At 65.1% G+C, this 14,624-nt stretch overlaps 1 protein-coding gene across 2 annotated transcripts; it reads right to left on the bottom strand.

The window, feature by feature from the left end:
• Nucleotides 1–2,713: 2,713 nt before the first annotated feature.
• TMEM161A (transmembrane protein 161A) lies at nt 2,714–11,507 on the bottom strand. 2 transcript variants are annotated; one of them, XM_068174207.1, is made up of 11 exons: nt 11,386–11,507; nt 10,355–10,435; nt 9,383–9,480; nt 9,141–9,297; nt 8,745–8,896; nt 7,913–7,973; nt 7,668–7,811; nt 6,849–6,962; nt 5,735–5,909; nt 4,273–4,369; nt 2,714–3,380 (listed from the first exon to the last, which is right to left on the bottom strand). In XM_068174207.1, exons 1-11 carry the CDS (start codon nt 11,481–11,483, stop codon nt 3,124–3,126), a joined length of 1,434 nt encoding a protein of 477 aa, XP_068030308.1. In that variant the 5' UTR covers nt 11,484–11,507; the 3' UTR covers nt 2,714–3,123. The 2 variants fall into 2 exon arrangements, with proteins under 2 accessions (XP_068030308.1, XP_068030309.1); XM_068174208.1 differs by lacking the exon at nt 6,849–6,962.
• Nucleotides 11,508–14,624: the final 3,117 nt, after the last annotated feature.

Below are 14,624 nucleotides of genomic sequence, written 5' to 3' on the forward strand. Positions count from 1 at the left end.
CAAAATACCCCAAAAAACCCTCACAATACTCCCCAAAATACCCCAAAAAACCCTCACAATCCTCCCCAAAATACCCCAAAAAGCCTTCATAATCCTCCCCAAAATACCCCAAAAAACGCCTTATAACCGTCCCAAAAAACCCTCACAACCCTCCCCAAAATACCCCAAAAAACCCTCACAACCCTCCCCAAAATACCCCAAAAAACCCTCACAACCCTCACCAAAATACACCAAAAAACCCTCAAACCCTCCCAAAAAACATAACCCTCAAAAAACGCCTCATGACCCCATAAAAACCCGGTAAAAATCTTCAAAACCCCTTAAAAAACACCTCGTAACCCCCCCCAAAAAATCCCTCAAAACTCCCCAGAAACCTTTCACATCCCCTCCCCAAAAAATCTCACAACCCCCCAAAAGCCCTCAAGAAAACCCTCATAACCTCAAAAAAACCCCAAAAAAACCCCCTTTAAAAACCCTTCATAATCCCCCTCCCCAAAAAAAAAACCAAAAAAACTCAAAAATCCCCTCACGAACCCTGGCAGGGATCCCATTTGGGATGGAAATGGGGTGGAAAAGGATTCCCTGGCAGGGATCCCATTTGGGATAAAGTGGAGTGGGAACGAATGCCCTGTCACAGATCCCATTTGGGGTGGAAATGGGGTGGGAAAGGATTCCCGACATCCCTCCCTGCCAGGGATCCCATTTGGGGTAATATGGGGTGGAAAAGGATTCCCTGTCAGGGATTCCATTTGGGATGGAAATGGGATGGAAAAGGATTCCTGACATCCCTCCCTGCCAGGGATCCCATTTGGGGTGGAAATGGGGAAAGGATCCTCAGATCCCTCCCTGCCAGGGATCCCATTTGGGGTGGAAATGGAGAAAGGATTCCTGACATCCCTCCCTGCCAGGGATCCCATTTGGGGTGGAAATGGAGAAAGGATTCCTGACATCCCTCCCTGCCAGGGATCCCATTTGGGGTGGAAATGGGATGGGAAAGGATCCCCCACATCCCTCCCTGCCAGGGATCCCGTTTGGGATGGAAATGGGATGGGAAAGGATCCCCCACATCCCTCCCTGCCAGGGATCCCATTTGGGGTAATATGGGGTGGGAAAGGATTCCCTGCCAGGGATCCCGTTTGGGGTGGAAATGGAGAAAGGATTCCTGACATCCCTCCCTGCCAGGGATCCCATTTGGGGTGGAAATGGGGAAAGGGCTCCCCGCATCCCTCCCTGCCAGGGATCCCATTTGGGATAGAAATGGGGAAAGGGCTCCCCGCATCCCTCCCTGCCAGGACGAACCCCCCCACTCCAGCTGTGAGATCCCCCCAGGATCTCCCGGATCCGAACCGGATCCCCTGGAAGAACAAAACCTCCCGGTGCCACGCGTGCCCCTCTCCCAGCCCCGGGCCGGACACCCCAGATCGCGAATCCCGACAGCCGCGGCTGGGGCAGCGGGGCTGGGAGCGGCCCCTCGCTGCCCGCGGCCGTGTCTGCGCTGCCGGCTGCTCGATCTGTCACTGTCGCCGCCGGGCCGGGTCACCCGTCTGGGCAGCTCCCCGGGGAGGCTCCGTCTGCGTGTCTGCCTCCGCCGCAACCCGGCCCTAGCAACGGCCCGGCCGCCCCTCCGCGACAGGCGACAAACGGGCCAGCGGGGCAGCGCCACCGCCGCGCCGCGGGGACACCCCCGAGCCCCCCAGACCCTGCGGGAGCGCTCCGGCCCCGCGCCTTCCCACCCTTCTGTGGGGCAGCGCCCAAACCCCCCAGGCCTGGCCTGGCCTGGGCTGGGCTTTGGGTTCTCCATCTCCCGCTGGGCTGGGCTTTGGGTTCTCCATCTCCCGCTGGGCTGGGCTGGGCTGGGCTTTGGGTTCTCCATCTCCCGCTGGGCTGGGCTTTGGGTTCTCCATCTCCCGCTGGGCTAGGCTGGGCTTTGGCTTCCCCATTTCCTGCTACGCTGGGCTTTGAATTATCTGTCTTCTGCTAGGCTGGGCTTTGGGTTCCTCATTTCCTGCTAGGCTGGGCTTTGGCTTCCCCATTTCCTGCTACGCTGGGCTTTGAATTATCTGTCTTCTGCTAGGCTGGGCTTTGGGTTCCCCATTTCTCACTGGGCTGGGCTTTGGGTTCCCCATTTCTCACTGGGCTGGGCTTTGGGTTCCCCATTTCCTGCTAGGCTGGGCTTTGGGTTCCCCATTCCCCGCTGGGCTGGGCTTTGGGTTCCCCATTCCCCGCTGGGCTGGGCTTTGGATTCCCCACTTGTAAAATGGGAATTTCCCCCTCTTTTATTTTAATTTCTTTTCCCTCAAACATCCACGGCGAGGATTCCCGGGAAACAGCAGCAGCAGCAGGAGGAGAAGGAGGAGGAGGAGGAGGAGGAGGAGGAGCTGGATTAGCCCAGTTAACCCCGGGCCCAGCCGCTGCCTCCTCCCGGCCCTCGGCGAGAGGGAATTAAGGCCATTACAAGGCTATCAAATAGGATCAGAGCCCCCGGCCCTTTCTCGCGGCAGCCCAGACCTGCTAATCCCATTTCACGCAGCTGCAGCAGCACCCACCCCGTGGGACAGCCCGGCTCACAGGGACCCCGGCCCTGTCCCCACCCCCCCAGTGCCACCAGCCCCACTGGTGACCCCAGGGACAGGGGAGCTGAGGTCTGCTCCTGCCGGGTGGTGCTTAAAGCAGCACCGTGAGACCTGCTCGGGGGGTTTGGGGACACTGAGAGCGGCTTTTGGGTGACAACAACACTGGTGTCACTTGTTTATTGTGAAGCAGCCGCCCCCGAGGCTGCTGGGCCTGAGGGGTCACACGGAGCGCGGGGGGTGACGCCGAGGTGCAGAGACCCTACAAAAACCCCCTACAAAAACCCCTCCGTTCAGCTGAGAACACCCCGAAATCTGCTGGCCGCTCCAGGTGCCACTCCTGGAGGTCCCCACCGTGTCCCCAGCACGCCAGGAGCCGCTGCCCTCCAGGACAAGGCAGCACTGGAGCGTCCCCGCGAGGGGCAGGCACAGCGGTGACACAAAACCCGTCCTTGGTGGCACCAGTGTCCCCGTGCGTGTCCTCAAAGTGGGACAACCAGACAAGGCAGCAGCGAGGGACCGGCAGCACCCAGTCCCTCCCAGTCCCTCTCAGTCAGGACGCTGCCAGGTACTGGTGGAAGTAGAGGCCGAAGAGGCTGGTGACCACCTGGCAGGCGGCCACCCACCAGGTGAGGAAGGAGAAGAGTCCTCGGAAGAAGGGGGGGGTGAAGATGCAGCCCAGGACCCCCGAGATCTCCTGCACCACCACGTGCACGTCCCCGCCCACGTCACCCTCGGGGCGTGGCGGGGCCACCGGTGCTGCTGGGGACACGGCGGGGGACTCGGGGTACAGCCCCCAGGAGTGGTGACCTGCGGGACACAGGGGACAGGTCTGGGGGTCTCTGTGGGACAGAGGGGACAGGTCTGGGGGTCTCTGTGGGACAAGGGACAGGTCTGGGGGTCTCTGTGGGACAGAGGGGACAGGTCTGGGGGTCTCTGTGGGCACAGGGGACAGGTCTGGGGGTCCCTGTGGGACAAGGGACAGGTCTGGGGGTCTCTGTGGGACACAGGGGACAGGTCTGGGGGTCTCTGTGGGACAGGGGACAGGTCTGGGGGTCCCTGTGGGCACAGGGGACAGGTCTGGGGGTCTCTGTGGGACACAGGGGACAGGTCTGGGGGTCCCTGTGGGACACAGGGGACAGGTCTGGGGGTCTCTGTGGGCACAGGGGACAGGTCTGGGGGTCCTTGTGGGACACAGGGGACAGGTCTGGGGGTCCCTGTGGGACACAGGGGACAGGTCTGGGGGTCTCTGTGGGGACAGGGGACAGGTCTGGGGGTCCCTGTGGGACAAGGGACAGGTCTGGGGGTCTCTGTGGGACACAGGGGACAGGTCTGGGGGTCCCTGTGGGACAGGGGACAGGTCTGGGGGTCCCTGTGGGACACAGGGGACAGGTCTGGGGGTCTCTGTGGGGACAGGGGACAGGTCTGGGGGTCCCTGTGGGCACAGGGGACAGGTCTGGGGGTCTCTGTGGGACACAGGGGACAGGTCTGGCCCGTCCCCATGCCCCCGCCCTACTGGTGGCAGAGTCCCAGCACCGAGTTTGTCCCCACTGCAAACCAGAACAGAACCATGGGACAGAACCACGGGACAGAACTGTGGGACGTCCCGAGCTGGGGGCTGTGACAGCTGGGGACAATCTGGGTACCAGTGACCTCCCCCAGGCTCCTCCCGGCCACCCCAAAGCCCCGGAGCCCCCCTCACCCAGCGTCTTGAGCAGCAGGGCGCAGTGCAGCGTGAGGATCACGGGCCCCAGGTACTGCAGGCTCACCACGGACACGTAGCAGTAAATCCTGGTGATCTGTGGGAATCTGGGAATGCTCAGCGGGAATTCCGGAAATCCTCAGCGGGAATTCCAGAATCCTCAGCAGGAATTTGGGAATCCCCACCGGGAATCCCAGGAGCCACGCCCTGATCGCAGTCCTGATCCCAATCCCAATCCTGGTCTCTATTCCAGGTCTCGATCCCAACCCCAGTTCCAGTTCTGATCCTGATCCTGATCCTGACCCCAATCCCAACCCCGATCCTGACCCTGATACCAGTCCCATTTCCAGCCCCCATCCCGACCCCAACCCCGGTCCCAATCCCGATCCCGGGTCCCAGTCCTGGTCCTGGTCCCAGTCCCAAACCCCATCCCCATCCCAGTCCTGGTACTGATCCCGGTGCTGGTCCCAGTCCCCATCCCGGTCCCAGTGCCGGTGCCAGTCCCAGTCCCGATCCCGGTCCCAGTCCCCATCCCAGTGCCGGTGCCGGTCCCAGTCCCCATCCTGGTGCCGATACCGGTGCTGGTCCCAGTCCCCATCCCGGTCCCAGTGCCGGTGCCGGTGCCAGTCCCAGTCCCAAACCCCATCCCCATCTCAGCCCTGGTACCAATCCCGGTGCCGGTGCCGGTCCCCATCCCGGCCCCAGTGCCGGTGCCGGTGCCAGTCCCCATCCCGGCCCCAGTGCCAGTGCCGGTGCCAGTCCCAGTCCCCATCCCAGTCCCGGGGCCGATCCCGCTCCCAGTCCCCATCCTGGTGCCGGTCCCAGTCCCCATCCCGGTCCCGATGCCGGTTCCAGTCCCTATCCCGGTCGCAGTCCCCATCCCGATGCCGGTCCCAGTCCCCATCCCGGTCCCGGTGCCGGTCCCAGTCCTCATCCCGGTGCCGGTCCCAGTCCCCATCCCGGTCCCAGTCCCCATCCCGGTGCCGGTCCCAGTCCCCATCCCGGTCCCAGTCCCTATCCCGGTCCCAGTCCCCATCCCGGTCCCAGTCCCCATCCCGGTGCCGGTGCCGGTCCCAGTCCTCATCCCGGTGCCGGTCCCAGTCCCCATCCCGGTGCCGGTCCCAGTCCCCATCCCGGTCCCGATGCCGGTCCCAGTCCCCATCCCGGTGCCGGTCCCAGTCCCCATCCCGGTGCCGGTCCCAGTCCCCATCCCGGTCCCAGTCCCCATCCCGGTGCCGGTCCCAGTCCCCATCCCGGCGCCGGTCCCAGTCCCCATCCCGGTGCCGGTCCCAGTCCCCATCCCGGCGCCGGTCCCAGTCCCCATCCCGGTGCCGGTCCCAGTCCCCATCCCGGTGCCGGTCCCAGTCCCCATCCCGGTGCCGGTCCCAGTCCCCATCCCGGTGCCGGTGCCGGTGCCGGTCCCAGTCCCCATCCCGGCGCCGGTGCCGGTGCCGGTACCGACCTTCTGCTGGATCTCGCGGGCCGGGATGCGCCCCGCCTCCCTGCGCATGGCGCGCACCCAGCGCTGGGCCAGCCCCAGGTACGCCTGCAGGTGGTGGCGCGTCCCCAGCAGGCGCAGCAGCGACAGCGCCACGATGGCCCAGAGCCGCAGCGTGTCAAAGGACGAGTCCGAGAGGCTGCCGGGGGACAGACAGGGGACACGGGGTGGCACCGGGCTGGGACAGGAGCCCTGATCCACAGGGGACACGGGGTGGCACCGGGCTGGGACAGGAGCCCTGATCCACAGGGGACACGGGGTGGCACCGGGCTGGGACAGGAGCCCTGATCCACAGGGGACACGGGGTGGCACCAGGCTGGGGACAGGAGCCCTGATCCACAGGGGACATGGGGACATGGGGACACAGGGGACACGGGGGGACAGGGCTGGGACAAGAGCCCTGATCCACAGGGGACACGGGGGGACAGGAGCCCTGATCCACAGGGGACACGGGGGGACAGGAGCCCTGATCCACAGGGGACACGGGGGTGGCACTGGACTGGGACAGGAGCCCTGATCCACAGGGGACACGGGGTGGCACCGGGCTGGGACAGGAGCCCTGATCCACAGGGGACATGGGGACATGGGGACACAGGGGACACGGGGGGACAGGGCTGGGACAGGAGCCCTGATCCACAGGGGACACGGGGTGGCACCGGGCTGGGACAGGAGCCCTGATCCACAGGGGACACGGGGACATGGGGACACAGGGGACACGGGGCTGGCACCAGGCTGGGGACAGGAACCCCCATGCTCCACAAGGGACATGGGGGACACAGAGGGTCACAGGGGGACATTGGGGGAGGTCACAGGGGTCATTGAGGAGCTACTGGGGGACACTGAGGGACATTGGGTGTCACAGGGGACATTGGGGGACACTGGGGGACACAGGGGTCACTGAAGGTCATGGATGGTCACAGGGGACATTGGGGGGTTATTGGGGGACACTGGGGGACACAGAGGGTCACAGGGGTCATTGGGTGTCACAAGGGGTGATTGTGGGGACACTGTCACAGGGGTTACTGGGGTCACACGGGGTCAGCTGGGGGGGGGCTGTCCCCCCAGCTGTGCCACTCACATCTGCACCGTCTGCTGGCCCAGCGGGGCCTGGAGCAGGAAATCCCGGGACAGGGGCCGGACCCACATCAGCACCACCAGCACGGGCGCCACGAAGCCCACGTGCAGCAGGACCCTGCCAGGGACTGTCACCGACCCCACAGACCCACAGAGCCCACAGAGACCCCACAGAGACCCCACAGAGCCCCCACGTGCAGCAGGACCCTGCCAGGGACTGTCACCGACCCCACAGACCCACAGAGACCCCACAGAGACCACAGAGACCCCACAGAGACCACAGAGACCCACAGAGACCCCACAGAGACCCCACAGACCTCACAGACCCCACAGAGACCCCACAGACCTCACAGACCCCACAGAGACCCCACAGACCCACCACAGAGACCACAGAGACCCCACAGAGACCCCACAGACCCCACAGAGCCCCCACAGACCCACAGAGACCCCACAGACCCCACAGAGACCCCACAGACCCCACAGAGACCCCACAGAGCCCCCACGTGCAGCAGGACCCTGCCAGGGACTGTCACCGACCCCACAGACCCCTGCCCCCTCCCCTCCCACCCCAAACATCCCCCAGAGCCGGCGGGTCCCGGCACCAAGCCCTCCCTCCCTCCCCAGGTGTCCCCCACTCTGTCCCCCCCAGGTGTCCCCCGTTGTCCCCCACTGTCCCCTGCTGTTTCCAGGTGTCCCCCGTTGTCCCCAGCTATCCCCAGCAGTCCCTCAGGTGTCCCCCCCCCATCCCCAAGTGTCCCCCCGAGGTGTCCCCATCGAGGTGTCCCCAGGTGTCCCCCCCAGGTGTCCCCAGGTGTCACCCAACTGGGTCAGGGGCTTGTCCTCTGCCATGCTGAGGGCGTCCAGGTGCGTCTGGGCCAGGCGCAGCCCCGGGAAGGTCAGGCAGGCTCCCAGGAAGGAGCACAGGGCCACCAGCCCCAGCTTGAAGGCCAGCCTGGCCAGCGGCAGCCTGGGGACACAGAGGGGACGGCGGCAGGGGTGTTGTCCCCCGGCCCAAACCTCCCCAAAATCTCCCCAAAAAGGGCCTTGGTCCCCCCATCACCGACTCACATCCACTCCCAGCCCCGCGGCTTCAGGATGGGCTCCAGGTTAGTGGAGACTCCGGCCAGCCCTGCGGGAGTGACCAGTGCGGGAGTGACCAAAGGGGGAGTGACCAGTGCGGGAGTGACCACTGGGAGTGAGGAGTGACCAGTGAGTAGGGAGAGAGCCCCACGAGTGGGGAGTGACCCCTAAGAGTAGGAAGGGACCAGTGAGTGGGGTTTGACCACTGGGAGTGAGGAGTGACCACCACGAGTGTGGAGTGACCAATGAGTGTGGAGTGACCAATGAGTGAGGAGTGACCCCCATGAGTGTGGAGTGACCACCACGAGTGTGGAGTGACCAATGAGTGTGGAGTGACCACGAGTGAGGAGTGACCACCACGAGTGTGGATGACCACCACAAGTGAGGAGTGACCACCACGAGTGTGGAGTGACCAATGAGTGAGGAGTGACCACCATGAGTGAGGAGTGACCACCACGAGTGAGGAGTGACCAATGAGTGTGGAGTGACCACCATGAGTGTGGAGTGACCCCCATGAGTGTGGAGTGACCACCACGAGTGAGGAGTGACCAATGAGTGAGGAGTGACCCCCATGAGTGAGGAGTGACCAATGAGTGTGGAGTGACCACCACAAGTGAGGAGTGACCACCACGAGTGAGGAGTGACCACCACGAGTGAGGAGTGACCAATGAGTGAGGAGTGACCACCACAAGTGAGGAGTGACCAGTGAGTGAGGAGTGACCACTGTGAGCAGGGAGTGACCCCTGGCAGTGGTGTGACCCCCCTGACTGGGGTCCCCAGCACCCCCTCCCCGCTCCCTGTCCCCGTCCCCATCACCCACCGGCCTCGAGGCCGAACTCCAGGTAGTCCTCACGGACCACCAGGGCCACCATGGCGAGGAGGAGGAAGAAGAAGGCGGAGGTGAGGCACACGGAGCGCTCCCCGCCCTCCTCCGAGCGGAAATAGTGACGCATCACCATGAAGAAAACCTTGCTGGGGGTATGGGGACGGCTGTCAAGGAAACTGGGGACACCGGGGGACCCCCCAACCCCGCCGAGACCCCTCTGCTCGCCCCCTAGACATCTCCACCATGAAGCCACCACCACCTCCTCTGCGGGGCACCCGCAGAATTGGTCACGAATAACCCCTAAAATTCAGATTTACGCCTCAGCTGGGAGGAAAAACAGCGGCGGGGGGGCTCCCCCTTCTGCCTGGCACCCCAAAAAACTGAGGATACACGGAGAAGACGACGGTGAGCAGGCACCAGAGGACGCCGAGGTTGGTCTCCCTGGAGGGGCTGACCAGGCAGAAGTAGCCCTCGCTGAAGACGTACACGGCGCCGGCGTAGACGGCGAAATCCACGAACCACTGGTACTCCAGGAAATAGCGCAGCACTGCGGGGGCGTGGGGACACGTCACCGCGCCGGGGACACCCCCGCAGCGTCCCCGGGGCGTCCCCCGGCGGGCACAGGGCGTTACCCAGAGCGTCCACGGCCGTGATGGGGCTGGTGTCCAGCTGCAGGTCGATGTCGCGGGGCACGGACAGGGGTTTGTCCTCTGCCGCCCCGTTCGCCCTCCTGCAGGGAAAACCCGGGGCTGGCTCGTCCCTTGGGTCACCCCCCCCCCCAGCAAGGGTTAACCCTCCACCAGCTCCTGTAACACTACTTAGTACTTCTGTAAATTAAATTTTAACCAGCTTGCTGTCAATTTTGGAATCTGCGGGGCAGGTAACCCCGCTGTGTTCGGAGGCCGAACAGCGGCACGCAGGACGAATTTAGCATCTCCTGAGACACTGGGACCAGAGACTAACGCTAGCAGCAAAGGTCCAGAGAGAAACAGACCACCAGACGTGTGCTGGGCACGGCCCAGGCTGTCACCCGTGGACGAGGATTGTCTGTACAGAGGAAATTCATGTGTCACACCGAAGATCCATTCCTGCTACGGACTGGCATCGCAGATGTGTTTATTGGTGGCAAAGATGAAATTGCTTTGGTATTTGTCTTACAGAAAACATCACCCGTGGTTGGCACATCTCCGGAGCTTCTTTTACTTAATAGGAAAAGAACTGTCAATTAACCCCGGGAAAGCCAGGACAGTGCCACGAGACTGCAAGTGTCCTGTGCCATTATCATCACACGCCGGTGGGTTACACAAAAGCAGTGTCCTGCGCTGGGATCACTGTACCCAAGGGGTAAGAGCGGAGACTGGCCCAACAGAAATGGAATCAGCCACGGGGTTCCGGGGCGTGGACTCTGCTACCGAGCCTGCTATCTCGGCCCTTGGCTGCAGCCCACGGGGCCTTGAGAGAGGCAGAGAGTCAAGGCTCCTGAGGGAGCTGCTCCTAACGTGCACCAGGATACCCTTGGCACCCAGCAACCCCTGCAGGAGATGCTACCGGCTCACACGGGACGGCAGCCCCAAACATTCCCCGTTCCCCGGGCTGATGCTGACCTGTCCCTCCTGCTCCTGGGGCGCTGCTTCCCAGCCAGGGCGCAGAGCTCCTCATCCGAGGGGTGCTTGTACCTGTACAGGCTGCGGGGACAGGGGGGGGACAGGTGTGGGACAGGGTGGGGACAGGTGCTTGTACCTGTACAGGCTGCGGGGACAGGGGGGGGACAGGCGTGGGGACAGGGGGGTGACAGGCAGGGGGACAGGGGGGTGACAGGCGTGGGACAGGGGGTGACAGATGCTTGTACCTGTACAGGCTGCGGGGACAGGGGGGTGACAGGTGTGGGGACAGGGGGGTGACAGGCGTGGGACAGGGGGTGACAGATGCTTGTACCTGTACAGGCTGCGGGGACAGGGGGGGGACAGGCGTGGGGACAGGGGGGTGACAGGTGTGGGATAGGGGAGTGACAGGCATGGGACAGGGGGTGACAGGCAGGGGGACAGGGGGGTGACAGGCATGGGACGGGGGTGACAGGCAGGGGGACAGGGGGGTGACAGATGCTTGTACCTGTACAGGCAGGGGGACGGGGGGGTGACAGGCAGGGGGACAGGGGGGTGACAGGCGTGGGGACAGGGGGTGACAGGCATGGGACGGGGGTGACAGGCAGGGGGACAGGGGGGTGACAGGCGTGGGGACAGGGGGTGACAGGCAGGGGGACAGGGGGGTGACAGGCGTGGGGACAGGGGGTGACAGGCAGGGGGACAGGGGGGTGACAGGCGTGGGATAGGGGGGTGACAGATGCTTGTACCTGTACAGGCTGCGGGGACAGGGGTGTGACAGGCATGGGACGGGGGTGACAGGCAGGGGGACAGGGGGTGACAGGCAGGGGGACAGGGGGGTGACAGATGCTTGTACCTGTACAGGCAGGGGGACGGGGGGGGGACAGGCAGGGGGACAGGGGGGTGACAGGCAGGGGGACAGGGGGGTGACAGATGCTTGTACCTGTACAGGCAGGGGGACAGGGGGGGTGACAGGTGGGGTGACAGGCGCTGGGTGTCCCCAGGACCCGCAGGGGACAGGGGCAGAGCCGTACCTGCCGTTGCAGAGCAGCCAGCGGGCGAAGGAGCAGTGCGGGGCCATCTTCTGCATCAGGCTGGCGGCCAGCAGGGTGACCACCACCTGCACCCCCATCACCGCCTGCCGGGGACACCCGGGGGTCACCGCGGCTGGGGGGACGGGGGCACCCCCTGCAGAGCCGGGCGTGGAGGCTGACCCGGCTCTGTCCCTGCTGGGGACACCCAGGGGTGACACTCGCTGATGTGAAGCCCCCGGGCAGGGACCCTCCGGCACGGACTGTCCCCAGGGTGGCACTGCAGGGACCCCCCGGCCGGGCTGGGATCCCCCGGGACCCCCGGGCTGGGACCCCCTGGCCACGGTCACCCTGGGATCCCCCGGCCGTGCCGAACCCTGGGACCCCCTGGGCAGCCTGGCCATGCACCCCCCGCTCACAACCCCCGGTCCATCCCGGTCCAGACCCGGTCCTTCCCGGTCCAGACCCGGTGCTTCCCGGTCCAGCCCCGCTCCGGCCCCGCTCAGAACCCCCGGTCCATCCCGGTCCAGACCCGGTCCTTCCCGGTCCAGACCCGGTCCTTCCCGGTCCAGCCCCGCTCCGGCCCCGCTCAGAACCCCCGGTCCATCCCGGTCCAGCCCCAGTCCATCCCGCTCCAGCCCCGCTCCAGCCCCGCTCAGAACCCCCGGTCCATCCCGGTCCGGTCCCGCTCAGATCCCCGCTCCATCCCGCTCCATCCCGGTCCTGCCCCGCTCAGAAGTCCCCGGTCCGGTCCCGGTCCTGCCCCGGTCCGGCGCCGCTCAGAACCCCCGGTCCATTCCGCTCCATCCCGGTCCAGCCCCAGTCCATCCCGGTCCTGCCCCGGTCCGGTCCCAGTCCTGCCCCGGTCCGGTCCCGCTCAGATCCCCGGTCCATCCCGCTCCATCCCGGTCCAGCCCCGGTCCATCCCGGTCCAGCCCCGGTCCGGTCCCACTCAGATCCCCGGTCCATCCCGCTCCATCCCGGTCCAGCCCCAGTCCATCCCGGTCCAGCCCCGGTCCATCCCGGTCCTGCCCCGGTCCGGTCCCAGTCCTTCCCCGGTCCGGTCCCGCTCAGATCCCCGGTCCATCCCGCTCCATCCCGGTCCAGCCCCGGTCCGGCCCCGCTCAGAAGCCCCCGGTCCGTCCCGGTCCCCCGGACCCCGCTCGCTCCCGGCCCGCTCCGTGCCCACCATGCCGGGGTCAGCGCAAAGGCGCCCGCAGGAAACCCGCCCGCAGCCACGCCCCCGCGGGCACGCCCCTTCCATCCACCAATCCGAGCCCGTATTCCTTTTGACTGGCAGATTATTGACCAATGACAGGGCGGCGTTGGGAGGGGGCGGGCTGTGCGCGGCGCGCGGTTCCGCGGGCGCGGCCTCGCGGGAGCGGCGGGGCCGCGGGTTCGAGTCCCGGCTGCGCCGGCCGCATCGCCGCGCGGGGCATCGATCGGTGATATCGGTAATTAATCACATCCGCGTGTCTGCCCCCAGCCCCGCCCTGGGCTAACCCTGGGCAAACGCCAGGGACCCACCGAAGCTGGCCCACACAAACCAGACTCGACTCTACTTAAATTAATTTAATTTATTACCAACCAAAGCAGCATAATGAAGAAAAAAACCAAATCTCAGTTCCACCACCCACATCCCAGTGCCAAGACCCACATCCCAGTGCCAGGACCACAATCCCAGTGCCAGAACCCCAATCCCAGCTCCATCACCCACATCCCAGTGCCAGGACCCCAATCCCAGTTGCATCACCCACATCCCAGTGCCAGGACCCTGATCCCAGTGCCAGGCCCCACATCCCAGTGCCAGGACCCCAATCCCAGCTCCATCACCCCCATCCCAGTGCCAGGACCCCAATCCCAATGCCAGGACCCCAATCCCAGTGCTAGGCCACAAATCCCAGTGCCAGGACCCCAGTCCCAGTGCCAAGACCCCAATCCCAGCTCCATCACCCACATCCCAGTGCCAGGCCCCAAATCCCAGTGCCAGGACCCCAATCCCACTGCCGGGACCCCAATCCCAGCTCCATCACCCACATCCCAGTGCCAGGACCCCGATCCCAGTGCCAGGCCCCAAATCTCAGTGCCAGGACCCCAATCCCAGCTCCATCACCCCCATCCCAGTGCCAGGACCCCAATCCCAGTGCCAGGACCCCAATCCCAGCTCCATCACCCCCATCCCAGTGCCAGGACCTCCAAGCCGGTGGGGTGCGCGACAATCCCGGCCCATCCCGGGTCCCCCCAGGGCCCGGCGGGTGCCCCTGGTCCAGGCGGCCCCGCCGTTCCCGGGGGTTGCCATGGATATCGATCTCCCTGGCGACGGGATGCGCTTCCCACTAGATGTCGCTTCCGCCCGTGCCCGGAGCATCCCCCGAGGGTCGGGGTACCCGCCTTTGGGGGGTGACACCCCAAAACCACCCCTCCCCTGGGCAGCCCCCGCTGTGCCCCCCACGCCATCCCCTCCACCGATGGCATGCGGTGCCAAAAATCCCCCAAATTCCCCCAAAATGACCCAGTCCCAGGGACGCCGCCTGCTCCATCACCTTCGCTGCCTCCATGCCCCGAGCCCCCCGAAACCCCCCAAAAATCCCCCAAACCCCCCAGTTTCTACACTGGCGCTGCCCGAGGCGGCACCTCGGCCCCTCCGGGAGCCCCAGGAGCCTCGGAGCCCCCAGGGCGCTGCTTTCAGCTCGGCCGGGCCACAAAACCCCGAGGGGAAGGTGGAAGATGGATGCTCGGAGCACCCCCGGCCCCGCCGGCCGCCCCCGGGGACACAAAGGCGGCTTTGAGGGCTGATTTTCCACCGCTCCCGATTAGCATCAGCAAAGGGAGCGCCCGCCGCGGGACACCGCCGATTCACGGCTCCCCGAACGTCCCCAAAAAACGTCCCCAAAACGCTCCCGGAGGCGACATCTCCACTTCATCCGGGGTGACCTCGCCGAGCCGCGCTCCATCGCCCAGCCCATCCCGGGGACACCGCGCTGGCATCACGGGGAGGGGGACACGTCCCACCTCCGTCCCTTTCGCTGGCCGTTTGTCCCCCCCTCCCTAAAAGGAAGAAAAAAAAAGAAAAAAAAATTAAAATAAAAGTTTCCCGTGGCGCACAAAGGCGGCGGCCGGGCATTGTCCCGGGGCTGCATCGCATTACCCGGGGCCGGCGGAGAAATCACTCGTATTTCACGCTCCATTGAGCAGCTGCCTGTATATATTTTCTGTGTTGCACTTTTAGCATGACAAAAGGA

Source organism: Anomalospiza imberbis, chromosome 27 (genome assembly GCF_031753505.1).
Source record: "Anomalospiza imberbis isolate Cuckoo-Finch-1a 21T00152 chromosome 27, ASM3175350v1, whole genome shotgun sequence".
NCBI classification, from domain to species: Eukaryota; Metazoa; Chordata; class Aves; order Passeriformes; family Viduidae; genus Anomalospiza; species Anomalospiza imberbis.